Source organism: Emericellopsis atlantica (genome assembly GCF_019669845.1).
Source record: "Emericellopsis atlantica unplaced genomic scaffold F5Z01scaffold_44, whole genome shotgun sequence".
Lineage (NCBI taxonomy): Eukaryota > Fungi > Ascomycota > Sordariomycetes > Hypocreales > Bionectriaceae > Emericellopsis > Emericellopsis atlantica.
Window position 1 is genome coordinate 34,096 of NW_025764746.1, and position 24,624 is coordinate 58,719.

General features: G+C 55.8%; 10 protein-coding genes and 1 non-coding gene across 11 annotated transcripts; 6 read left to right on the top strand and 5 right to left on the bottom strand.

The window, feature by feature from the left end:
* Nucleotides 1–586: 586 nt before the first annotated feature.
* F5Z01DRAFT_630522 (uncharacterized protein) lies at nucleotides 587–1,505 on the top strand (the record flags this gene model as incomplete). Its single annotated transcript, XM_046261730.1, has 2 exons — nucleotides 587–751; nucleotides 825–1,505. The coding sequence occupies 2 exons, from the start codon at nucleotides 587–589 to the stop codon at nucleotides 1,503–1,505; spliced, it is 846 nt and encodes a 281-aa protein (XP_046113926.1).
* A 134-nt stretch (nucleotides 1,506–1,639) lies between these two features.
* Nucleotides 1,640–1,729, top strand: F5Z01DRAFT_t101. Its single transcript has one exon. It is a non-coding gene; the product is annotated as a tRNA-Phe (tRNA).
* A 193-nt stretch (nucleotides 1,730–1,922) lies between these two features.
* Nucleotides 1,923–3,724, bottom strand: F5Z01DRAFT_430725 (Calcium/calmodulin dependent protein kinase). Its single transcript, XM_046259683.1, has 5 exons — nucleotides 3,497–3,724; nucleotides 3,366–3,417; nucleotides 2,933–3,297; nucleotides 2,487–2,872; nucleotides 1,923–2,430 (listed from the first exon to the last, which is right to left on the bottom strand). Exons 1-5 carry the CDS (start codon nucleotides 3,501–3,503, stop codon nucleotides 2,053–2,055), a joined length of 1,188 nt encoding a protein of 395 aa, XP_046113927.1. The 5' UTR covers nucleotides 3,504–3,724; the 3' UTR covers nucleotides 1,923–2,052.
* A 748-nt stretch (nucleotides 3,725–4,472) lies between these two features.
* On the top strand, nucleotides 4,473–7,608 carry F5Z01DRAFT_431732 (putative fungal-specific transcription factor). Its single transcript, XM_046259688.1, has 3 exons — nucleotides 4,473–4,590; nucleotides 4,657–6,286; nucleotides 6,346–7,608. The coding sequence occupies exons 2-3, from the start codon at nucleotides 4,798–4,800 to the stop codon at nucleotides 7,305–7,307; spliced, it is 2,451 nt and encodes an 816-aa protein (XP_046113928.1). The 5' UTR covers nucleotides 4,473–4,590; nucleotides 4,657–4,797; the 3' UTR covers nucleotides 7,308–7,608.
* On the bottom strand, nucleotides 7,609–9,025 carry F5Z01DRAFT_431733 (uncharacterized protein). The gene has a single exon (XM_046259689.1). It carries the CDS (start codon nucleotides 8,737–8,739, stop codon nucleotides 7,909–7,911), a length of 831 nt encoding a protein of 276 aa, XP_046113929.1. The 5' UTR covers nucleotides 8,740–9,025; the 3' UTR covers nucleotides 7,609–7,908.
* Nucleotides 9,026–11,036: 2,011 nt separating this feature from the next.
* Nucleotides 11,037–12,808, bottom strand: F5Z01DRAFT_430751 (WLM domain-containing protein). The gene is made up of 2 exons (XM_046259684.1): nucleotides 12,599–12,808; nucleotides 11,037–12,545 (listed from the first exon to the last, which is right to left on the bottom strand). The coding sequence occupies exons 1-2, from the start codon at nucleotides 12,729–12,731 to the stop codon at nucleotides 11,188–11,190; spliced, it is 1,491 nt and encodes a 496-aa protein (XP_046113930.1). The 5' UTR covers nucleotides 12,732–12,808; the 3' UTR covers nucleotides 11,037–11,187.
* A 3-nt stretch (nucleotides 12,809–12,811) lies between these two features.
* Nucleotides 12,812–15,717, bottom strand: F5Z01DRAFT_667554 (sulfate transporter family-domain-containing protein). The gene is made up of 2 exons (XM_046264285.1): nucleotides 14,576–15,717; nucleotides 12,812–14,529 (listed from the first exon to the last, which is right to left on the bottom strand). The coding sequence occupies exons 1-2, from the start codon at nucleotides 15,546–15,548 to the stop codon at nucleotides 13,001–13,003; spliced, it is 2,502 nt and encodes an 833-aa protein (XP_046113931.1). The 5' UTR covers nucleotides 15,549–15,717; the 3' UTR covers nucleotides 12,812–13,000.
* Nucleotides 15,718–16,150: 433 nt separating this feature from the next.
* On the top strand, nucleotides 16,151–17,628 carry F5Z01DRAFT_630519 (rab-GTPase-TBC domain-containing protein; the record flags this gene model as incomplete). The annotated part of the gene is made up of 3 exons (XM_046261729.1): nucleotides 16,151–16,633; nucleotides 16,683–17,455; nucleotides 17,505–17,628. 3 exons carry the CDS (start codon nucleotides 16,151–16,153, stop codon nucleotides 17,626–17,628), a joined length of 1,380 nt encoding a protein of 459 aa, XP_046113932.1.
* Nucleotides 17,629–18,448: 820 nt separating this feature from the next.
* On the bottom strand, nucleotides 18,449–20,603 carry F5Z01DRAFT_431508 (hemolysin-III family protein). Its single transcript, XM_046259686.1, has 2 exons — nucleotides 18,759–20,603; nucleotides 18,449–18,465 (listed from the first exon to the last, which is right to left on the bottom strand). The coding sequence occupies exon 1, from the start codon at nucleotides 20,442–20,444 to the stop codon at nucleotides 18,906–18,908; it is 1,539 nt and encodes a 512-aa protein (XP_046113933.1). The 5' UTR covers nucleotides 20,445–20,603; the 3' UTR covers nucleotides 18,449–18,465; nucleotides 18,759–18,905.
* Nucleotides 20,604–21,593: 990 nt separating this feature from the next.
* Nucleotides 21,594–22,518, top strand: F5Z01DRAFT_432429 (putative hydrolase protein). Its single transcript, XM_046259692.1, has one exon. It carries the CDS (start codon nucleotides 21,735–21,737, stop codon nucleotides 22,353–22,355), a length of 621 nt encoding a protein of 206 aa, XP_046113934.1. The 5' UTR covers nucleotides 21,594–21,734; the 3' UTR covers nucleotides 22,356–22,518.
* A 469-nt stretch (nucleotides 22,519–22,987) lies between these two features.
* On the top strand, nucleotides 22,988–24,622 carry F5Z01DRAFT_684224 (major facilitator superfamily transporter; the record flags this gene model as incomplete). The annotated part of the gene is made up of 2 exons (XM_046265915.1): nucleotides 22,988–23,671; nucleotides 23,735–24,622. 2 exons carry the CDS (start codon nucleotides 22,988–22,990, stop codon nucleotides 24,620–24,622), a joined length of 1,572 nt encoding a protein of 523 aa, XP_046113935.1.
* Between the last annotated feature and the right edge of the window lie 2 nt (nucleotides 24,623–24,624).

Below are 24,624 nucleotides of genomic sequence, written 5' to 3' on the forward strand. Positions count from 1 at the left end.
ATAAAGCACGTTGATCATCCAGTCATTTGGTGCCCGGCGCCGGTGAACGCTCCGCGCACGCCAAGTGGAGAGCACCAGCACTCGGCGGGAGACGAATGCAGGGCAGGGCGCTCTACCAACTCCCGCGCAGTCAGAGAAGCTGAATTGTTCGACCGGCTACGCAATCAGGCGTTCTCGCCCCAGTGTCGACATGCCGAGCGTCTCGGCTCATGCATGTCTCTGTCGTTGAAAGCCCCTCCAACCCAGGCCGCATCCCTTACATCTGCTGCACCAAAGCGCATGTTCACCCTTGCCCCCCTGGATCCCGATCCTCTGCTGTTTCATATCTCAGCATCTTGTCACAATCCGTTTACCCTCACATTTCGCCTCACTTGGATTAATTTTTGTTTGCCTCATAAAGTACACACATACAAGTACTACAAGGCATCAAAGTTGAAAACCCACGCCTCAAGAAACACTTCGCAGAGCAAGTCAAGTCGGAGTAACCTCCCCTACCGCCATTATGCCCTTGGGTCTGCCGTCCTCGACTATTGATCTCCACGGCATCTTTGCGGGGTTGAAGATCCCAAGCACGAGCAGCAGCAAGATGGCCAACGCCTCAACGCGCGTTAAGAAAGCGCCAGGGATACGGCCACGTACGAGGGCAGAGTGGAAGAAGGCATTGGGCGACGTGAAGAGAGAGTACAGGAACAGGCGGTACCGCTCTTGCGCAACGAGATGCGAGGATCTACTAGATGGCGCCAACACACTGGTGAGGCATCCTGGACAGCGTACCTACCGTACCTGAGCAAGTGACACTGTCCCGCTGACAAGGAGGCACGCAGAAAACCGCCGAGGCAGTACAACTTGTGTATCTACACTTCTACGCGGCCACCTCGCTCGAAATGCAGGTCCGCAGTCTACACCACGCCTCGTCCTACCGTCTCACCCTCCGGGACCAGGCACGACTGCACTACCTCCAGGCGGCGACCTTGTCGGAGAGCGAGGCCAGGTCTCTCGACGAGGGCACGCCGGACCTGAGCGCTGGCGACGACGACGTCTCTACGAGAACAAACTCCCCAACACCGACGGTCACGAGCAGTGGGGAGAGCGCCGGCAAGACAGACAGAATAAAGACCTTGGTCAGGGTCGACTCGCCGACACTGGGGGTAGCAGAATACGGCGAGGCAGCACATGACGACAAGCAAGAGCCTCTGTGTCTACCCTTGGCGAGCATCGCCACGCCTGGATCGACAGTGTCCGCCGTGGAGGACGCGGAGGCGAGACGGAACGCGATGCAACGCTACGCTTCGACGCTGTCTGCGCTACATCGGCAGATTGTGACGGTACACCTGCCAGCGTTGAACGACGACGCTGCTCCGACGAGCGGCCTCGATGAGGAGCCGAAAGCAGTGGATATTAAGTCCAAGTGCGAGAGGCTAAGACGTGAAGGTGGGAGGAAGAGATTCGATGCGGGGCGGTATGAGAGGCTACGAGAGGCTGCCCTCGCGGACCTGGGAAACTGAGGTCTTGTGTGGTTCTGTGATGTTATTACGGGTGACGGACGGGGAGAAATGCAACAACAGTGAGTAGAGGTCGATTCACCTCATACTGTCTTGCTATATGAGCCACAATTGGTGGGACAAAGTCATCAATCCCAGGGGTGATGGCGTAGTTGGGAGCGCGTTCGACTGAAGTACACCTCAGTCTCATCATCGAAAGGTCACCGGTTCGATCCCGGTTCGCCCCAATGCAATAGCATTACAACTCGATCACGAGTTGTCTCTCTTTTGCCCATTGTGCACACGATTGGCTTGTCCTTTTATTTTTGCCGAATTATCATGGTAGTCTATACACTCGTTGTCCAACAACATGTTCTATTACCTGTCTGTCAAGTTTTGGCTGGGATGAGGATTTTTAAGGCCTGCACTCACACGTGGGAGACACCATTGTGCACAGGAGCGCGATACATAAACACTCATGTGATGGGAAATTGAAATTGAAAGAACACGCTGCCTATATCATCCAATATCATCGAAATCGCGCCACATGCCTGCTGCCGCCGCTGCCTCCTCAGAACTGCCCCTTCCTTTTCGCCTCCTCGACCAGCTCCCTCTCGGCTTGCTCGGCCTCCTCCTTGGCCTTCTTGTCCTTGAGGGCACCGAGGACGACCTCGCGGAAGACGGCGCCGTCCTTGACCTTGTCGCGCAGGAGGTTGGTCTTCTTCTCGCCCTCGGGGATGGCGCCGGGCGCGCTGTCCTCGACGTCGCCCATCTCGTCGCTCTCCTCGTCCGACTCGACCGTCTTGAGCGCGGCGATGCGCTTCTTGAGCGCCACGGCCATGATGGCGTGCTTGAGCTTGGCCCGCGCCTCGCGCTGCCGGCGCAGCTCGGGGAGCAAATCGTGATCCGTCGCAGTGTGGCCCACCAGCCAGCTGTGTCCCAGGGCTTGCTGTGTGGCTTGTCAGTCCCATGTCCTCGAAGGGGTCTCTCTGTACGTTTCCATACCTCGCTAGTCCAGCGCTTCTCGGGCTCGGGCACAATGAGGCGCATGATAAAGTCCTTGGCGTCGTCGCTGACGTCCTTCCAGTACCGCTCGTGGAAGACGACGGAGCCGGAGCAGCACTCGTCCAGCAGATCCCGGAGGTTCTCGCTGCGGAAGGGAGAGTAGCCGCACAAGAGCGTGTAGGTGATGACACCCATCGACCACATGTCCACGGGCTTGCCGTGGCCCTTGCGGTCCATCACCTCGGGGGCGGCGTAGCCGAACGAACCGGCCATGGTCTGCAGCGATTCCTCCTTGTTGTCCAGTGTCTTTGCGATGCCAAAGTCGGCCAGCACGATCTCGGAGTCGGGCTCGGCGGTGACGTACAACAGGTTCTCGGGCTTCAGATCTGGCGCCTTGTCAGCTGCAGAACGGCAGTGGTCGAGGTGCTGTTGTCCCTCTCACTCACCTCTGTGGACCACTTCGTTCTTGTGGAGGTAGTCGACGGCGCTGAGCACCTGCTTGATGGTCTGCGACGCATCCTTCTCCGTGAACTTGCCCTGCTCGCAGATGCGGTCAAACAGCTCACCGCCGGTGGCGAGCTGGGTGACAATGTAGAACTTGTCCCTCGACTCGAACCAGTCCACGAAGCGGACAATGTGCTTGTGCTTGAGCCGTTGCAGCATCTGCAGCTCGTCGTAAACCATCTTCTCGTTGCCCTTGACATTCTTCTTCAGGATGATCTTGACGGCCACCTTGCCCGTGGGGCCATCGGCCTCGCGGACGACACCATATGTTCCGGCACCGAGGGTGCGACCAAACTTGTACTTGGCTCTGTTCGAGGGGCGGTTGTCAGCGTTGGGACTTGGGACCCGTGGGGGAGTGTGGAGGGGTGCGCGTACTTCTTGTCGTAGCTCTCGGGCTGGCCACCGAGCCTGTTTAACATGCCTGCGACTTTGACATTGTTAGCCAGTGCTTCCTTGCAATGTCTCGTGTGGTCAATGTTGGCTTCGCATGTGGGCAGGCTACCTACAGCTCATGGCGACGACTGTATGGCGGGGTATCGCTGGGCGGTGCGAAGGAGGGTTGCGCTCCTGTTGAAGCTATGTGCGACCAGCGCTTTCTTTGGTCAGGATGTAGGAGAAGAGAGTGTGTCTCTACGTTAGAATGGGTGCAAGTGAGGAGTGATTGTGGTTTTGCTGCTGGCGTTGCGAATAATTAAGGAATAAGACGAAGAGGGAGGGGGCACTGGGCTGGAGGGGCCGGGGTTGATGAATGGATGGCCGTTTGCCTTTGGAGCTGTAAAGCCTGTAATTACCTAGCTCCAGTTGGCTGTGATGGATGCGCAGGCTGCACGACGACCTCTAAGAATTCGAGTGTGTAATTGAGCCCCCAGTAATGCTTGATGCACTTTTCAAATTTGATCTATACGAGAGCACTGTCCTCATTGTCTACAACGTAAATCTACGCGGCTGCCGCGAGGCCTGGGGCCCTGACAGGGATGTCCGTCTGTCGCGGCAGTCTGGCGATGCTTGGCGGCTTACTTGTACGTACTGCGATAGCTCGGGGCGTTTTGCGCTGTTTCATCGGGCATCCGACTCCTGGGCCACTTAATTTGTGTTCCAACTTCCTGCGCCTCGATACTGGTTCTTTTGGGTCCAGATATGCCGAGTTTTCGATAGAAGTTGTGCCCGGACTGCTTCACAGGGCACCATCAGCCTCCGCAGGGCTGATTCACAGCCCCAGTTGAAGACGCGTATCAGCCTTGGCTGCGCCTCGTCAAGCCACTTCCGCAAATTGACTGTAATATCAAACCAACATTAAACTGATGAAAAGTTCCTCGTCCAGCGCAATTGCAGTAGTATCAGCTATACACTACCTAAACTTTTGTATGAGCTGGATGCACAAGATAATACTGCAAGACTACCTACCGCAATAGTTACAGCGCCCAATGTTGGCATTGGACAGGCGTCCAGGGTAGGTAGCTGACTTGCAGTGGACTGTGGTCAGACAGGTCGTCTTCTGTGACCGAGATCTGGCCTCATGGGCTGTGAGGATCTTTTTACATGACATTGCAAAGGCCTTAGATGCAACGTACCAACGGTCAACTTTATAGCTAATGTGGTAGTAAGTTTAATCCTTGAGGACCGAGGCTTGCGGTTCTCGGCTGTGTAGACTCTGCTGACTCATCAGCCATCCAGGTCGGCGTTCGGCGCAAACGGCCTCCATGAGCGTTTTCGAGCATCCTCAACGGTGGCCAAGGACGCCGACCCGCCGATCTAACCTCTGCGACAATGCGACAAATGGGCTGAACGGGCTGCTCAACGGGCCACTATGGAGCTCGATCCACGCCTGAGGGGTGTCTCACATGACGGCACCGCCCAAGACCGCCTACACGACGTCAACAACCCTCGTGATCCCCAGCGTCCCGACATTGTCGCAGAACACGACGATGGCGCCACGCCGGATCCGAAGCGACAGCGCGCGTGCGACAGCTGCCGTGGTCTCAAGGTGCGATGCGATCCGGACGAGGACGAAAAGGAGCCGTGCAGGCGCTGTCGCAAGGCGGGCAGGAAGTGCATCGTGACGCCCCCCGCCCGGAAGAGGCAGAAGAAGACGGATAGCAGGGTGTCCGACCTCGAGAAGAAGATCGATGCCCTGACGGCCAGTCTGCAGGCCAACAGGAGTGGCTCGGCTGGGGCCGATGCGGCGGTGGACTATGACTACCACCGCGCAGGCTCGGCGCACCAGGCCAGCCCCTACCATGCGAGCGCGAGACGAGAGAGCGCAGAAACCTCAGGGACACCCGTGCACCGCCGGTCTGCGGTCGACGAGTTCCGCGACAGGGAGAGGTCGCATGGCGCAAGTGGCTCCATGGGACATGCCGAGCCTCATGGCGTCAAGAGGAAGCATCCGGAGAGGTCGATGAGCCAGGACGACGAGCTGCATCGTCCAAAGGAGTCGCCCATGTCGAGAGCATTGCCTTCGCCTTGGATACGCCCGGACCAGGGCGATGTCATCGATCGGGGCTTGATGAATCTCGAGCTGGCCCAGGAGCTGTTTGTGCGGTATGCGGATCACATGGCACCACAATTCCCCGCCGTCATCTTCCCACCGAGTCAGAGCGTCTCGGAGCTACGCAGGACGAGGCCCGTCCTGTTCCTGGCCGTCATGGCTGCCGCCTCGTCGGAGATACAAGCGCTCCAGGCCGAACTCCAGCGCGAGCTGATGATGGTATTTGCCGAAAAGGTCTTCCTGTCCGGTGAAAAGTCCGTGGAGATTGTGCAAGGGCTCCTCGTCGCGACAGCCTGGTACTGGCCGCCGGAGCACTTTGAGGAGCTCAAGTTCTACCAGCTGGTCCACGTCGCCGCCGTCATGGCCATCGACATTGGCCTGGGGAAGAAGAGCGCCCCCCTCCGATCAGAAGCATCCATGCACAACTTCAGCCAGCCCTGGCGCGCCAGCAAGAACTTGGCTGTAGACCCGGCCTCGATGGAAGGTCGACGGACGTGGCTCGCCTGTTACTACATGACGTCCAACACGTCCATCTCCCTGCATCGGCCCAACCTGGTGCGCTGGTCGCCCTTCATGTCGGAAAGCCTCGAGCTGTTAAAAACGTCACCCGACGCTGCCCCGTCCGACCAGTACTTCTGTCACCTGGTGGCGCAGCATCGCCTAAGCGAGGACATTGGCGAGCAATTTCTGATGCACGACCCTACCCGGAACGTAGACATCAACGACCCCAGGACGCAGTACTCTCTCAAGGTACTCGAGAGGGATCTGGAAAAGTGCCTTTCGGGTGTTCCTGAGGCCCTCCAGCAACGTGAGTGCAGGTGTCTCATCTTCTCATGGTAAACAGGCTGACTGACTCCTTTTCCCCAGCGACCATGAAGATTGGGCACAACATGCTCAGTCTGTATCTGCACGAGATCGCTCTGCGTACGACCAACCACCGCGCACCGCACATTGAGCTGCGTCCGCCGTTCAATACCGAAACCTTCAAGGAGGGCGTCGGACTGTCGGCCGAACCCCTGTCCGCATCGCACATCAGCGCCGTATCGGCTTGCCTGAGCGCTGTCGACGGCATCTTCACCACTTTTCTCGGCATGGACGTGGTTGAAATTCGGTACCTGCCCGTCTTCAATCTTGTCCGTGTCGCCTACGCCATCGTCATCCTCGTCAAAATGTACTTTTCCGCGTCAAGCCCAGGGTCGGAGCTGGGTAAAGTCATCAGCAAGGGCAACTTACGGGTCGAGTGGTACCTCGACGCCCTGATAGACAAGTTTCGCCAAACCGCGGCTGACGATCGATGCCGTCCAGCGTCCAAGTTTCTTTCCGTCATGTCGATGCTCAAGAGCTGGTTCATCAAACAGGAGAAGGCCGAGCAGGAGGGCGGTGCTGCCCACGCGGCGCGGACAATGTCGCCTCACGAGCAGAGCCATCATACCTCCAACCTGCATGTCTTGTCCGAGGTCGCCACGAGTAATGCCTCGCCGGCGAACAGACCATCGCATGCGTCACACACCTCGGACTTCCGGCCTCCCCCGCCTCCGCCATACTTCAACCAGGATGCCACGGCGACGGGGACACCACCGCACTCCCAGCAGCAGCACCAGCCGATGCAGCCGTTCCCCGACTGGTCAGGCCAGCAACAAATGACGCCGCACCAAATGGACATGAACCTCATGGGCCCTGCCATGGGACTCGACATGAACAGGCCGCCCCTCGCGCCAGAGTCGCAAGACAACGGGGCGCGGATCATGCTGGCCGAGCCGTGGTTCGGAGACGTATTCAGAGGCTTCCAAGAGTTCCAGGACAACACGGGACCCATGTTTCCCTTCTGAGATGGGCATTGGCTCTCCTTTGCAGACCAAAATCTCACAGGTTCTACACACTGCATTTTACATATGTAGCCTGCTCAGGCAGCATCATTAACGCATAGCGATCACGAGATAACGTTTCAATTTACATAAAGTAAATCTGCCATGCTCATTCTCCGATTCAAAGACGACACAGCATAGTAACCTGACGTAACAATCCTTGCATCCCGAAGTCTCCCTGAAACGCCTGATGTTCGGTTGTGTCACTGAAATAAGTCCAATGGAATCCTGTGCAATCGCGATATCGAAACAACTGTCGTCTCGTACATGTGTCTTGAGAATAGTCGAGATAGCAATACTTGGTCATCTCATCTTCATCATCATCATCGTTGTCTTCTTCTTCTGCTGCTGCGCGATCATGCTCAAGGGCTCCTTGCCGTAGCCCCTCTTGTCTCTCGACATATCCGTGTCCTGGTACCCCAGAGTCCAGTATCGTATCAAGTGTTCTTCCTGTAAGCAAGCTTGCCATCGACGCCGAGACGAGCCAAGCCAAAATCAAAGCAAAACGCACAAAACGCCAAAATTGCTCGCTTCCATCAATCAACGGGGTGTGCATGGACGCCCCTCAATCCATGTAAAAGTCGCCCTTGAGAATGCGCTCCTGGAACGCATCGGGCTTCTGCCTCTGAGGCGGGGGCTGCGGCTTCGCTACAGGGGTCTGCACCGGTGGTGCAGGCAGGTCGGAAATGGACTTGGCGCGGTCGTGAATGGGCGCACCGGCCCTTGGCGGCGAGCTGCTGGCGAGGGAGAAGGACGGACGCGGTCCTTGTGTGACGTTGCTCTCGGCACGAGACCTAAGCTGCTCGGACCAGTTGAAGCCTTGCTGGTCTGATCGAGCGACACTGTCAGAAGGATTGCTCTGCGTCTTGAAATTGCTTGCCTGCGGGAGAGACGTCGCCATGCCAATGCTGGCACGACGGCTAGCGGCGAGGGTCGCAGCGACGCTGGGCCTTCGCATGGGCTGTGCTGGAGGTGGGGAAGATGGGTTGTTGTTACCATTGCCAGGGCTGCCGCCGGGGCGGTATCCCCTCACGGCGGAGCCGCCAAAGCTCATGCGCCGCGTGAAAGGTGTGGTCGGGGCGGTTCTGGCGCCCGTGTCGTCGTCCTCGATCGCGTTCTCGTCAATTGAATCCGAGTTGTTTGAGTTGGTAGACATGCTGCCGCGCCGGATGCCGAGTGAAGCGGCGCCGCTCTGTGAGGCTCCAGACAACCCGAGCGTCGTGACCGACAAGCGACGGCGGTTCGCGTCGGCTGCTGTGGAATTGGGTGGACCAGGGAAGGCTGGCCCAGTGCTGCCAGACGGAGGGCCTCGTTGGAACAGGTTGGACAGAGCGGCCTGCGTGATGGAGCTGCGACGTTGTCGAGGGTTTTCAGGGTTGGGGCCGTCTGTAGACATTTTGTGTCGTGCGTGGTTTACGGACTGAAGAAGACGAAATGTGACGGGGTGACGGGCGACTTTGATTGCGTGTGCAGTCAAACGGAAGAACAGAGCTGTCGTTCAGAGCGCAGGCAAGCTAGCCGACGGAAATGTAGTCGTATGCTTCCTTTGAGCGCAGCGGTGAAAGAGGCATCAAGGTTGCGTTGGGGCAAGTACGTCTTCTGACGGCGATGGGTGTTGAACCAGAGCTCAGTCAAGAAGGCCGCAGTGGTCTGATGTATGAGGAGGGGTCTCACAAGGTCCAAGTCGATAGGACCGTCTTGTCACAATAATGGCGCGATTTGAAGGGGCCGGAGGCCGTAGCAGCAGCTTCAGTGGTGCGTATGGTGATCCGCCGCTGTCCGCTGGATGAAACACAGTGTAGGAAGTTGGCAGTAAGGCGATAGACTGAAGAATAGGGGAAAAGTACGAAGAGAGGAATGGGAAGACGGTGGGAAATGAAGAAGGGGGCCAGAGGTAAAAGTACCTGGTAAGGAGGGAGTGGTGAGCTAAGGTAAGGAAGGCAAGGTATGTGATGGAGTGGGGGATTCTAGGCTTGCAGCAGTGTGAGCGACCAGCCAGTCCCCGTCTCAATCCAAGTGCAGCAAATGACACGGCTTCGTTGAGATCGACCTGCACTGAGTCGCGGAGCTGCAGCCGGTGCGTCGTGCGTGCGTATCTGGTAAGGTAGGTGGCATATGTTTGCGTAGCGCGAGGTATGGGGATTGCAGGCGTTGTCTCGATGGACCCTTGGGATCGACGGAGCCTGAGGTCCAGTCCCTTGTCGCTGGCGTTCCGTCCGCAACTTGTGATTCTGGCGCCTGCTTGACTGCGTGATCGCGGCACACACGCTCTGCGCCATGCCACTCACTGGCAGTACTGGTCTACTGTGGCTGATGGTGAATCAGTTCGCTCATGGGAGCTCCAGTCTCGTTGGTGTGAGAAGACCTATGAGGTGAACAGTTGACGCAATTGCTCGGGCCGCTTGGTGGGGTGCTGCTTTGATAAATGGCTGATGCCGATCGTGCAACGCAATGACGGATCCTGCCTCCAGGCTGTGTGACCAAGGGACCACGATGATCAGTGGACACCAGCCGTTTTGGATTGATTGATGAGGTGGCCTGTGATCTCTCGACAGCGCTGGCCGACCTTCCGGGATGATGGCGGCGAGATCGGTCGGTCAGGGCGCGAATCCCTTCAGGTTCGTAGACGGCGAGGGGGTGGGACCTCGACTGGAAACGGCAGAAGGTGGTGACGTCGAGCCGATGCCGGTGGCTGATGGTGGAGTTATCGCAAGTGGGGGTCTGGACTAGCTTGCCTGGTGGCTCTTGCCCTGAATGTCCTCCTCGTTAGCCTCTGCCGTAATCACTCTTGTTCATCGAGGCAAACAGGCAGAGTGAGCACAGGAGAGCCAGTGTCTTCCGTAGAGACCATAGGGGCTCCAGCTCTTGCCACCCAGAAGTAGATTGCGCCATCACGATGTCGTCCGACGAGTGTGTTGACTTATGGCCACCATGCACATGGCCAACCCCTACTGCAATGAGCTAACGCGGCAAGGTCGCAGCTGCCATCAAAAGTCTGGGGTCGATGGACGGCCTTTTGCGGGGTAAAAGCAAACAACTCGCACGCTTTCCCATTCGCACAATAAGCTTCACATCACTCGCGCAGTAAGCGACCTCCAAACCTTCTCGTTTACCCACATCGTGCATAGAGATTGGCCTATCACTGTAGTGTGCTCACTGTAGTGTGCATTCTTACAAATGCTCCCTTTGTCGATCTCCATGACGCCCAAAGTGAGTGTGAGACGGGATCGACCCTAATCCAATACACCGAAGGTGCGCGGATCTTCCCTCGCGATAAGAGATCGATTGCTGGGTCGAGCCAGCACACCCTCGCTCCTTGTGTAGTGTTCCGATCAGATCACTTGCTTAGCAGTACTTGTACGGTAATTGAGGCCGTGCTGGTGTCACTACGAACGTGACAGACAGGCGAAACGACCACCCCCTCCACTCCAGTCCCTTGTCATGCATCCTCCACGTCGCCCGCGCCACAACACCGACAAGTATCGTGCATGTTCACCCCGCACTCTACAAGCCCAAACTATAGACCATCGTCCAATGAGCATCTGACACAGCCGTTATCGTCGCATTCCAGGACTTCAGTCCTTCCGTGCTGTTCCACACAATCTTCATCTCATCCCCAAGGCTTGCATCGTGCCGGCTCGGGAGGACGCGCCTAGAGGCTGGCGCCTCCACGACTACTTGGCGGCATGCACCTCCCCAGAACCGTCGCGGTCTGGACTCTCCTTGGTGTCTGCTCGTTGCACGCCCTGCTGCGGCTCTATCGCCAGGAGCACGTTGCCCGCCTATTATAGTAAAGATGATGAGGACGCCAAGATCCTGCCGCGACCAGATCAATGTTCGCAAGTCAGGTCTGCACCACCTTTCTTGCGCCGCAAAGGCCACATATTCCACTGTCAGCTGTGTTCCGGTAGCCAGTGTCTTTGCATGTTGCGCGATCACAACGCCAGTTTCCGGGCGTCACAGCAGGGTCCAAGACGTTGGCGCACATCGCACAGGTGATGGCGTCGGTCACATTGGCATAAGAACACGTCGAACACGCCATCGTGGGTGTCTCTTCCTTTCCAATGTCACCGTGTGATCCTGGCTGCGCTGAAGCTCTTGTTCTCGAAAAGGATGCTCCTGGTGGTGATGTGATTCGCTGGCCCGGCCCCTGTGCTGCAGACAGTGGTGCGGACGGTATACTGTTCAACGGGGACTCTGTGCGGCTCCCAGGCTCCCGTTTGACTCGCGTTGATTTCGGTGCAAGACTCGCGATCCGCTCGCGTGCAGCAGGACTCTGTTTACTCGTCGTGGTGCTCATGGGGATGTTGGTGGGTACACCTTCCTCCAGATCAATGGGCTCCTCTTTGACCCCTCGGAACACGTCCTGCAGCTCCTGCAGCTCGCCCTTGACTTCGGGATCATCGGCCTCCTCGTCTTCGCAAATTTTGATCATTCCCCTGCCCTTCTTGTCCTTGAGTGTCTGACCATCAATGTCCACGGCATCCTTCGTGTCAGGGTCGACGTCTTCGTAGACATCATCGCTGTCCGAGGCCGTTTCGCCGTCGTCGTCGTCCTCCTTGACAAATTCCTCTTCCTTCACCTCTTTCTGCTGCTCGAACCGAGCGAGAGCAGCGGCAGCGCGGAGATCACGTCCGCGAGCACTGCCTGCCACACGTGGTTTGCCCTTGATCTTCTTTCCCTTCTCCAGCTGGGTCTTCGTCGCCTCGTCAGCCCCGAGAGACTGGCCAGCCACACCAAATTTCTTCTCGATGCGCCGTTGCTTTCGTTCCTGGTAGCTCAGCTGGGGCTTCCTGCCTCGCTTCCGTCCTCTCGACCTGTATGTCCCACCACACAGATGCTCCGGTAAAATCTCCCCCTCACGGACTGTGTCTTTCTCCCACATACCCGTCTCCAGGCCCTTTCCTCGACCCCAAATCCCATCGCCTGTATAGCCCTTGGCCCAGAGCCCGCGCATCTGTGTGGCGTAGCCGTTGCGTACCGCCCAAAAAGCTTTCGAGTGGTTCATTTGCTTGATATGTGCGAGCTCGTGCATCATGACCATTTGCACGTATTCAAAGGGGAGCCACCGACCTGATGACGGTGATTTGAGAACCAGCTGGATGACCTCGCCGGCATTGAAGTTACGCCCAACAAACTCTCGATTCGGCGGGAATTCTTCGAGAGACATGACGTACAGATGGTGCTCGCGCATTACGGGCACTTTTCTAGCGTCAGCAGATCATTTGCGAAAAGAAAATCACGGATGCACCTACGGCACTGGGCTGCGATGCGCTTGAGGAAGTCTTGCGCGATAGCCTCGTCCGGCCCACTGAGTGGCTTGATGAAATTGATGTTGTCATTTGGGCGGGACTTCTTCACATTGAGGCGCTGTATACCCCACGGCATTGTATAGGCTGACTTTCGATCAAAATCTGACTTGACTTTTGCAAAGTGCAAAACGTCGAGTGTGTTGGGAGAAGATTGTGGGTAGGCTGTGTGACGTATACAGTGGTGACCGCGTTAAGTGAATCGCGAAAATAAACGCGAGGTCACGTGGGCATGTAACCAGTAGGTGCTATCGAGTGCTCTCCAGGAGTCCAGAGTCCAGGCTGCTGACATGTAACCTACCAGATATTCAATGCCACGACTGTGTTTCACTCAAATCGATTGAAAAATTACAAAGTATCTGCTTCCAGCAAGCCACGTTGTTCTTGTCGTGCCTCTGCATTTGCAATGGCGCTTTGTACTGCACTCGTCAAATCGATGTGCAGCATCGGCATGTCGAGGCCGCTCATCACTGCCCCCTTACGTTTCCTCTTCGAAGACGATCCCAGTGAAGGTTCCTTCTCTTCTCCATCGGCACCATCTCCAGGCGCCTGAGGGAGTGGCTGGTCAGGAGCCAGCTCCTCATCTCTGGACAAAGTTGGATGAAGTCTGAGTTCACGTTCGTTGGCGTCATTTTCTGCCACCGCCGCTGCTGACGAATTGCCACCGATTTCCGCGACGCTGAAGATGGATTTCCACCGGTGGTGCAGGCCGTCAGATGGCCTTGTTGGTACACCGAATCCACCGGCAACCAGAGCGCGCTTCGTCCATCGGTTGTTTATACAGGCAATGTGCCAGTCGACCACATCTGGCGAAGCATACATGTCGAGTTGATTTCTGACGTCAATGAGACGTTGTACTGAAGTGATGTCGACATGGTTCACGGAGCTGAAGTCCAAGACGATGGCTTTGAGAGTGGGGAGTTCGTCTTCAGCACTCGGCTCTTGTCGAGATTTGGCGGACTTTCGAGGTCCGGGATTGTTCCAAGGCCGATCGCCTGGACGCTCAAAAGTTTCGACGCTCGTACGACGAGTACGCGCATGAATGTAGTCGGCGAGGTAGTCAAGGGTCGAGTTGGCGTTTGGATAGTTGAATCCCTCGGCAAACCGATAAATGAAGATGCCAGGGTAAGGGTTGCCCAGAGACACACTGGGGTTCGATCCGTCGCCGTGATCGATGGGCAAGTATACATTTCGCCCCGCAGGCCCGTCTGTGGATGCCTCCTCAAATGTTTCGTACTGCCCGGCCACCTGACGGTGATTGTCTCGAATGACGTGGTCGCCTATGACGGAGTGGACCTTTATCTTACCCAGGAACTGCCCACGGGCTTTGAGGATCCGATAGAGCAGGATCGCTAGAGAGCAGCCGACCGTGGCGTATAGGCCGTCTTCGATGTGTGAGAAGACGCTCACCACGACGCCTATGAGGAAGATGATGCAGTCCACAGGGGAGACACTCCAGAAGTGGAAGACCGTTTTGGGCGGAGTGATGAGGTCTCCCACAGCATGGATGATCACAGCTGCGAGGACGGCACTCGGAATATAAAAGAAGATGCCGGTGAGGAAGTACGTGGCCAGTAAGACGACGGTGCCAGTAAATAGCCCGGCGGCAGGCGTGCGTACGCCAGCCTTCGACTTGATGGCAGTTCGGCTGAAAGACCCAGTTGAAGGATAACCACCCAGAAAGGGTCCGATAATGTTGGTGATTCCGATGGCAACCATCTCTTGGGACGGGTCGATTGAATAATTGTTCACTCGGCCGAACGACTTGCCAATAGCAATGTGCTCAACGAGCATGACAATGACCGTTGCGGGTAGATATGACGAGAAACGGCGAACAAGATCGGCATTGATCATCGGACTGCCGACTTTTCGAAAGCCTGTTACTGTGAGCGTGATGCAATCATGGAAGTTCAAGTGACTAGCCTTGAGGGACGTTGCCCAAGACCTCGAAAGCTGGGTCTTCCCTTCTCTCCCGGTTCACGACAAAGCTGATGAAAGTGTAGAGTATGATTACAGAAACGGTCCTCATGGTGTTGATGAAGAAGATCAGATGTCTTCTCTTCGGAAAACGGACGGCGGCCTTGCTCAGCCCATTGCGAACCAAGTAGAGCGCACAGAGTGCTGACAAGCCCATTGCGGCATCAATCTTGGCCTCGGACAAGTGTGCCAAGGTGTTGATGATCACCTCGTAGGGGGGATCGCGGTTGGAGAACCCCTTTACGCCGAGTAGAGCCGGGAGTTGACTTGCTGCGATGGTCACAGCGGATCCGGTCATAAAGGCAGACAGACAGGTAATCGATATCAAATCCACTATCCATCCCCATCGGAGCAGCCCAATTGCTAGGACAATCAGCCCCGAGACAATGGAGAGCGCCGCGGCTATGGTGTGTGCCGGCGTGTCGAGTCCAGATGCATGTACTGCGTCGACGACGTTGCCAACGAGCGTCGACAGCACGGCCACAGGGCCGATGGATATGTCTTTGGACGTGCCAAAGATCCAGTACAGCATAACGCCCACAAAGGACGAGTACAGGCCATACTGCGGATCGAGTTTGGCTAGCATGGAGTACGCCATGCCCTGCGGAACGACGACCGCCCCGACTGTAACTCCCGCAATCAGGTCAGAGGCGAGCCACTGCAGATTGTAATGACCGACCCAAGACAGGCATGGCAGCAGTGATCGTGCGTACTTGAGTGTCTCGTCAAGAGATGGCACCTGGCCTTTCACCCACTCCGCCGTGGTTGGCGAGCTTTCGAAAAAGGGCTCACTTGCATGCTGTGCAAGCAACGGCTCGTCGCAGACTTCTTCATCGCAACGCGTGCTACCCGGATTCTTGAGCTCGATCCCTAGAGCTCTCGCCAACGTACGTTGCAAGGTGCCTGCGTTGAAAACCATGGTGGCGTCAAGTCAGAAGCCCGATGGAGAAATGGACGGATGGGTGTCGTGCTGTTGACGGGAGGGCAGGTTCAGGATTCTTGGCCAGCATGCCCTGCGATCATGTCGCGTCTGTCCACATCACTCGTGACGGAGCAGAATGTGAGTGACGCACGTTGAGGAGCGAGGGCGGGCTGTCTGTCCTGTGATACAGTCGAGGTATGTACCTGGTACTGATAGATAGGGCATGCACGTAACGAAGCTCGAGACGAATCCCGATTGATGCATGTGTACGTAGTACAAGCAGCACGCGCCCGTCGATGTGAGATGCACGCACTGACAATCAGGTAGTAATGGTGAGCCAAAGTGACCAGCCGGGCACATGAGGATTTTGAGGGTTCTTCCAGTTCACAATGTTGGATTTGTGTCATCGTCCGTGTTCACCTCATCTGACTTACCTCACCAGGCGCGGCGCGCGGTTGGAGGTCTCGTTCTTTCCCAGCCACCCCGCGACGTTCAGACATTGAATCTAGCATCAACACAACACCAATCTCTCGTTCAGATCTTGTCCTCATCCGCCTACTTCATTCTCTTCGCATGTTCTAGCTTTCGAGGACATCATTATGGCCAGTCCGCCTCGAGAACCAATTCCATCGCTGAAACCGTCGCTTCTCCAGCCTGAGCTCCAACCCCCACCATCACCGCGAACTCATCGCGCCTTGCGACGTCTGCAGTCCGCCCATACGTTGGGTGCCAGCAACCGAAACTCAGCCCACATACCCTCGCAGCCCTCTCTCATATCCCAGCAGCGTCAGCAACAGAATCAGAACGCGCCGAATAGCCAGCCTGTCCAGCGCAATGGCTCACCGACGCGCAGCACCCGTGGTCGCGCTAACAGCGATGCCACGCCGCCGCTCGTCCACCAGATGAATGCCGTCACGGCTGCGAAGCGACCTGGGAGCCGGAAACCCGTCTTTTCACACGGCCACCTCTCTCTCGACAAGATCATACGCGACGGACCGGCTGATGGCGACTATATCGGTGCGCTCGAGAGCGCGCGGTGGAAAGTAGTGGATGAGGGCATCAAGAGCGCGGATGACGGCATGGTCAGTTCGCAAGAATGACAATGGAAAGAAGGGGATGCTGACTTTGTAGTCTACCGTGAGGATCTACGTATGGCTGGTCCTGCTCAACGCGCCCATCTTGTCTACCGACGACTACCTTGCCCTAATCCATCGAGGCGCCTCGCCTGCGTATTCGAAGATCCGAAACGACACATTCCGCACGCTTACGACCGATCCCCTTTTCCGACGGCGTGTGAGCGAAGCAAGTCTGATACGTTTGCTGAATGCTATAGCTTGGACTTTGCAAGACGCCCGAGAGGAGGACCGCCTGTCTGGCCCCCGCAAAGCAAGGTCGTCAATGGCTAGGGCGAGCCTAGCAAGCAACGCATCCGACAGCTCACAAGGACGTAAGTTTTCCCCCACCCAACCTCTGACAGATTCTAAATGGGAAGAAAATGCAGTCGAGCCCGGTGTGTACGTGCAGGGCATGAACGTCCTAGCGGCCCCGTTCCTATATGCAGCGCGCAGCGAGGCCGAAGCCTTTGCGGCTTTCCACACCTTACTTACACGAGACTGCCCTGGATACATCCGTGGTGCGATGGATGGCGTACATCGAGGGTTAGCGCTGGTTGATAAAGTCCTCGCCATCGTCGACCCCAAGCTAGCGATGTACCTGACCGCCAAGGGCCTCTCAGCCGAGATCTATGCTTTCCCATCAGTCCTCACGCTGTGTGCGTGCACGCCACCCTTGCCAGAGGTATTGCGCTTATGGGATTTTCTTTTTGCGTATGGACCGCATCTGAATATTGTATGCATCGTTGCGCAGTTGACCATTATGAGGACCCAGATCCTAACGTCAGCAAGGTGAGTAGCCTTTGTCTGGCCTGTAGATGCCATTGACTAACGTGCTTAGTCCCAACAAAGTCTTGAGGTCCTTCCCTCAGCTCAACGCCGATCTTGTCAAGAGTGTCACGATAGGGATTATCAAGAAGATTCCCGATGATGTCTACAACGAGATTGTCAATCACGCTTTGTGATGACGATGAACACCGCAGAACGGAAATTGGATGCACTCTGTGCTGCATGAAATAACGAATTGTATGTCTGCTATGATGAAGCTTTCATTGGCGTCAGGTACACAGGACACGGCTTTATGGCATGCTTGTAATTGGCGTTTTAGGTTAGGTGCCCTAGGGAGATGTTATACCAAATTGACATTGTCCCAATTTGGATTACGTCCACTGCTTGGTTTGCCCTCAGTTCATATCTCACGTGAAGCAGATCGAAGCTTTGTTCCAACTGGGTGGCACGAAGAACAAGGACGTCCATCCAACACTCAGTAGCCGATGACCTACCCGCTGTCACAGGTTAGATAGAGATAAAGGAGATGTCAACAGATCCCATGAGCCAGAAAGGCAGTGACTCAAGTATTGGACAAATGTTGATTGAATCGCTCGGTTGCACAAACACCGAGGTCAGCTCTAGAAGCGTAAGAAAGTACTATGCAAAGATATCTAATGCAACCCCAAGATTGTCGTCAAACAGCGACAGTAACTCATCGCAACGCCAGTGAATGCCGCACGAAACATATCGCTTCGCTCTATTTTATGCGTGATAGCCCGGTCCGAAACTTCTTCTCTCTTCGCATCTCCTAGGCCACTTTCCCAATTCCTGACCCAAGTCCGTACAATCATCAAATTTCGTCAGCATGGGTTTCATCGAACGCGCCCTCTTCAGCATCGGATTCGTGACGTGTTGGTTGGCTGATCACAGCCAGCCTGATGAGCTATGCTTGCAAAGCGTTGGTGTGCCCGTCGACTCGTCCGCATGTGAGTGTCTGCTGACATTCGTAGATCGACTGCGTCCGGCGTTGCCTCAACACCCGAAAACAAGCATGCCAGGTCATCAATACACTTTTGCGCTGGCGGATCAAAGAGTGCGTGTGGTCTGCCGCGATGCGCTTCGGTCTCGAGAAGGAAGCATACAACCTCCGCGTGTTGTACGATACGATCATTCCGCAACTCCAAGCCCTGTCCTGGCATTTTTGGCTGTGCTGTTGCATCCTCATAACTCTCGCATGGTACTGCCCAAAACGAGGTCGGCCTTCTCAGCTCCAGCCAGCTGTGTAGGATATTGAAGGAACACTAGGTGATAATTTCGACGTTGCGACCAACGATGGCGAACCGAATAGGCGCAAAGGGGGAAACCCGTCGGACGTTGAGAAGCCTGACAATGACATGACGTGGACTTGGTCGCCAATCTCCATGAACTTCTGCACAGGATAGCACAGCTCTTGTACTTAACTTCTGTATCTTCAGTAGGCGGGACAGCCGCCTTCCGCGCGATCAAAAGCGCTGGCAAAGAACTGTTGCATGGCGGTATAATGGAAAAGAATGCCCCCGAGGACCGCAGCATGCCACAAGTTGTGACTGCCCCCAAAGTAATCAAAGCAGCCCGGGCACCACCTCTCTGGGATCTTGCTTGCGTAGACAACCGCGCCGGCCAGATAGACGAATAGTGATTTGAAAATAGGCGAGTAGAAGTCGTAAACAAACTCCACACTATGCGTCCATGAGAGCTGTACCATGGGCATGAACCCTGTCAAAGCCAGGCCGACAAAGAAGGTAACGCGAGCCCACGCCATGTCCTGTCCATTAAACTTTGGGTGCCATGGCATAATGACACCTCCGAGACCAAGAAAGGCGGACAGACTCATGTAGATCCAGCGGCTGACGGGGTCACAGTAGAATGCGGTGTACTCGCTGGTCATGATGGAAGCTGCGATGAGGAGTGAGATGCCCGTGTAGTCGACACAGGCGAACGTGGAGACGGCTTCCACATCAGCGACGGCGTTCATCGTATGCCAGATTGTTGAGCACACGAGTGTCACACACGCCATGACGAAGAAGACTGCCGCGACAAAGACGTCGCTCTTGGTGCTCAGAGAGAAGTTGGCACTGCTCGGGTAGAAATACAAGGCCACGGCAAGGACCAGGATAAGGCCCAAAGCATGAGACCAGATGTTGAACGACTCGTTGGAGGGTCGGAAAGCCGAAATGACACACTCGACTTTGGTCGCGCTGAACCGGTAGCCCTTTCGGATGTGCGGGTTGTTCCTCCACGGCGTAGGCAAATCCTCGTACATCAAAAGTCCAGTCTCCTGCGCCTTGAGGATGGTCATCTGGATATGCTCCTCCAGAGAGTACGCTGCGTCGCGGGCTCGTTCAAGGCCTTCGTGGACCACCTCTCGGGCCCTCTCAATACTCTCGTTTGCCACACGTCGGCCTTCCCCCACAAAGGCGCCTGCTGCCGTGGCGGCATTAGCGAACCCTCGCTCTCGAAGCTTGTACGCCCTGTTTTCGAAGTCGGTGAGCATAGTCTCGAGAAGGTCAATACCCATGTGTGCCTTTTCGTGGAACGACTCGGCAGCTTCCAGCGTCTCTTGGTATCGCGTTTCCAAGGTCTCTACCATGACCTGCAGGCGTCGTCGCCCCTCGCCAATGACTTCCTCGGAGGCATGTGAGCATCTTGTGCGAACAGCTTGCAACGTGGCAAAAGCCCGTGCAATACTCGAGTCTTTGCTGAAGTCGCTGTGTGCGTAACTTTCGATGAGATCCAGCCGACGCTCCAACTCGGAGAGGAAGAGGTCGACCTTGAGGAGTAGCCCCTCCTCGCCTTCCATGATGTGACCTATTATGGACTTGCGTCTCGGGAGGAAGAATGAGTGCCGTCGGCGTTGCGCCGGTTCGCTGCTACCGGGACGGCGCAAGTCGGTGCCAGAAGAGACGGCTGTTGTGTCGTCCTGCGCTTCATAGGCACAGGCCGAGGTCAGCGCAGTCGTAACGTCGCCCATGATGTTGGCGGGGTTTCAGCATGGGCGCACTTGTGCACGGAGGGTCAGTGAGACTTTTGTCGGTGCGATGGGCGAGAGAGAAAAAAAAAAGAATCCGAGGATAGCGGCCAGACGTTGGGTCCCAGCAGCACGCGGGGTGGTGGAGGCGTCAATTGGTTGAGTTGGGATGGTAATCAGCAGCATGCAATGCGAAAACAGCCGCATAAGACCCAATTATGGTTCTTGGCAGGAATGCAAGGGGGCGAATTCACAAGCGGAATATAGAGTGATCAACAGCGTAGGTAAGTGGCGCGGGGTGTACGGTTCTAGGGACAAGACTTTATGAGAAAGATGAGTAGGATGAGATGTAGGGATCGGGATCATGGTCAGGTCGGTCGGGTTGTTGTGGCGGAGAAGCGGATCCAGCGCCCAGCTGATGCCAAGCGCGAGGGACTCGGTGGGTGGATGACGGAGTCTTCGTTGTTGCCCAGGGTTCAACTGCCCAACTCAAAGTCTCAAACCAGTCTTGCTCAAAGAACCGGACCAATGGAACAACAAGGTCCCATGCGATGGGTGGCTTTGGAAGGCCCAAGTGGGCTTCAACTCTCAACATTAACGCAGTCGGTTTCCCGTTGCGGTAGACGTCCGCTAGCTCCGCATGCGAGCGCTTGAAACGTTCCGACGATGCTGGCCAGGCACTGGAAAACGGCAACGTTAGAAAGTAATAGTCGGGCTCTAGGGAGGAGAGCGGATTCCTTATGTTAGCGATTATCATTCGTTGGGCAGAGAATGCGCAGCCGGCCATAATCAAATGTCCGAAGTTCTTGAAGGCCTAACCTTGGCATCCAGCCGGCGTCGTCATCGTTCAAATAAGGTAATGCACGTGATGTCTGGCAGGGACCCCTGCTCCTGCCATTGTCGAAAAGCCCGTCTTGCAAGTTGCAACCACGAAAGCCGCATCATGAATGGCATCAACTCTGTACCTACGTCCCTGGCTACTACCCTAAGTCGGCAGTATGCAATTCGCATCAGCTGACGCGAGGCCGGATTACAGTCCCAACCAGATACGCGCGCAAATCGCTATTATGCCCGATAACTCCACCACAGCAGTGAATTTGCACCATGTCGCCGTTTCGGTGCCGATGGACCAACCCCAATGGGACAACGACCAACATATGCCTATCGCCGCTATGGCCGGGGCATGCTGGCCAAATACTATATCAATAGACAAATGATGCCTTTGAGGCAGTCTCGACGGACAACAGAAACTCACATCTTGTTCTGATCCATACTTTACCACCAAAGTCCACCATGTGCTCTGCTGCCAACCCCAGCGAGGCTGCGGCCTATCCGCCTTCCAAGACTGCACTCGTACTCCTCGACTATCACAACCTTCTCTTTACGCGTATTCAGGGAGACACCAGAAGCAAACTGACCTCGTCGGTCAAAGCCTTGTCCAAAGCAGCCAGAGACAACGGCGTGCCGATCATCCACGGACTCATTGGCTTCAAGGGCCTGCCCGCGGAGACGAGCAAGCTCCGCGCCAGATTGGAGGAAGGCATCCAGTCAATGGTCGAAAAAGAGCCGCAGCTCGCCGAGGAGTTTGGCGAGTTTGCTTCGGGAGGCGATTCCGATAATGAAATCACAGTCTATCGAACCGGGACTGTTTCTGCTCTGAGGTCGGAAGGCATTCACGAGTTCCTCAAGAGTAAGGGTGTGCAGAGCCTGATCATCGGTGGGATTTCGACCACGGGTACTGTCTTGAGCACGGCAAGGGAGGCGACTGATTCGGGCTACGTTGTTACGGTTGCGAGGGACGCATGTTGGGATCCCATCGAGGAGAGCCACCGTGTTCTTCTGGAGCATGTTCTTCCGATGACGGCTTGGGTTGCTGGTCATGACGAGGCTATGAAGCTTCTCGCTGGCTCGTGAGACTCTTTCATGTTGGACCACGTTTAGTCAAGATTCAACTCAATACCCTACATTCGTTATATGTACGCGATGAAGAAGACCCCTATATATGTGAACTACCATCTTCATCCGCTATCATAGGATCTCTTAGTGACTTGCGTACGCCATTTTTCTTAAAGCAATGTACTATTAGTTCGAAATAAACCTTTGATTCCAACGGTGAACAACGCCAGCCGTGGTTGCCTGAATACTTCATCCCTTGAGGCTGGGCAGCGGCCCCAACCAGCCATTGGTCCGCCTATATTTCGAAGGGTTGTTTCAACCCTTGTTCGTAAGTCCATCGATCATCTAGAGGTCACCCAATACAGCCAATTCAATGCATTGCAATTTACTTGCAAGGATCTGATGGCCGAGAAGAAAATCAATCGGAGTTAGTCGACATACGCCAGGTTGAGTCTCGGTGCCGAATCGGCACGCGCAGATCTCCACCCAACTGGAGTTCAAGTCAACAACCGGCCATACAACATGAACGAGGCGAGAGCCGGTTTGACTGAAATAATCTGCAATCATATATATAGAGCTTGCATTGCTGTTCTGGAGAATGCCGACCACAGTAGCAGACGCTTGGAATGATGGCAACATCGCGACAACCCATGGCTGACCAAGCCCAGAGCAATGACACTGGCCACGACCGACATGCCGAACATGAACACAAGCATACTCCCGAACCAGGAGAAATGGCACAGCATGCGCCAGAAGACTCGAGTACCCTTCACTCCATCTTCTCTTCTCGGACCAAGACCTTTGTCATTTTGATGACAGCCGTCAGCACCTTCTTCTCCCCATTATCAGCCTTCATTTACCTGCCCGCCATCACGCCGATCGCCGAAGGCTATCACCGGTCTGTAGCAGATATCAACCTCACAGTCACTCTGTATCAGATCATGCAAGCGATCGCGCCTCTCTTCTTCGGAGACCTGAGTGATCAGATTGGAAGGCGACTAGTGTACATGATGACCTTCTCGATATACATCGGTGCGAATGTGGGCCTGGCGCTGCAGAACAACTATGCAGCCCTGATGGTACTGAGAGCCATGCAAAGTACGGGCAGCAGTGCTACCGTGGCCATTGGGAGCGCAGTCATCGGTGACCTGACGACAAGCGCTGATCGTGGAGGGTACATTGCAGCTGTGCAAGCCAGTGTGCAGTTTGCTCCAGCTCTGGCGCCGGTCATCGGTGGGCTGCTCTCGCAATATCTCGGATGGCGATCCACGTTTTGGTTCCTCGTCATTCTCACGGGCGTGTTCCTGTTGGTTTATGTCCCCTTTGTGCCAGAGGTAGGTGCTCCATACCTGTCCACTCCCGAATACGCCGAACTGACCATCATCGACCATCATCAGACAGCGAGGAAGGTAGTCGGCAACGGCTCCATACCTCCACCAAGAATGAGCAACTCTCTCATCTCAGCTCATTTGCACCGGAAACGGGCAGCCTCCAACGCTGACCCAGAACTATGCACTCGGCAGCAGACAGCCGGCCCTGCGAAGCTTCCTCGCAAGATTCCCATCCCCAACATCTGGGCCGCGATTCGCATTGTCTTCGAGAAAGACGTGGGACCACTCATGATCTTCATGTCTCTCTTCGTGATGGCGAATTACGCCGTGATTGTCCCTCTGCAGGACGTCGTCCGCCGTCGGTACGATTTCAACGATATCCAAGTCGGACTATGCTTCATCCCGTTCGCCGTAGGATCGGTACTCGGTACCCTCGTGGTGGGTAGGGTCCTCAACTGGCATTACGCTCGCGTGGCAAAGAGCATTGGGGTGTCGCCTGATCGACGGAAAGGCGACGACCTGAGGAACTTTCCGATTGAGAAGGCTAGGCTGGACATCATGTGGCCTTGTCTCGCCCTCACCCTGGCCGCCATCGCGTCTTGGGGATGGGTCATCGACGCAGGCACGAGTCTTGCTGCGCCTCTCGTGGTCCTCTTCTTCGCAGGGTTTGGGCTCGCGGGGCCGATTGCTATCCTGTCAACGCTGATGATTGACCTGTATCCGATGAACCCTGGGCGCGTATCCTCATGCTTCAACTTGACGAGAGCCTCATTCTCGGCTGTCGGCACAGCCGTGGTGCAGTACATGATTGACGCGTGGGGCTATGGCTGGACATATGTGTTCATGGCATCCATTGTTCTGGCTGCCAGCCCTGTCATTTGGATGGTGAGGACGCGAGGGCCGAAATGGCGTGAGGAGAGGTATCAGAAATTCCAAAGCAGGCGGCAGAATTGAGA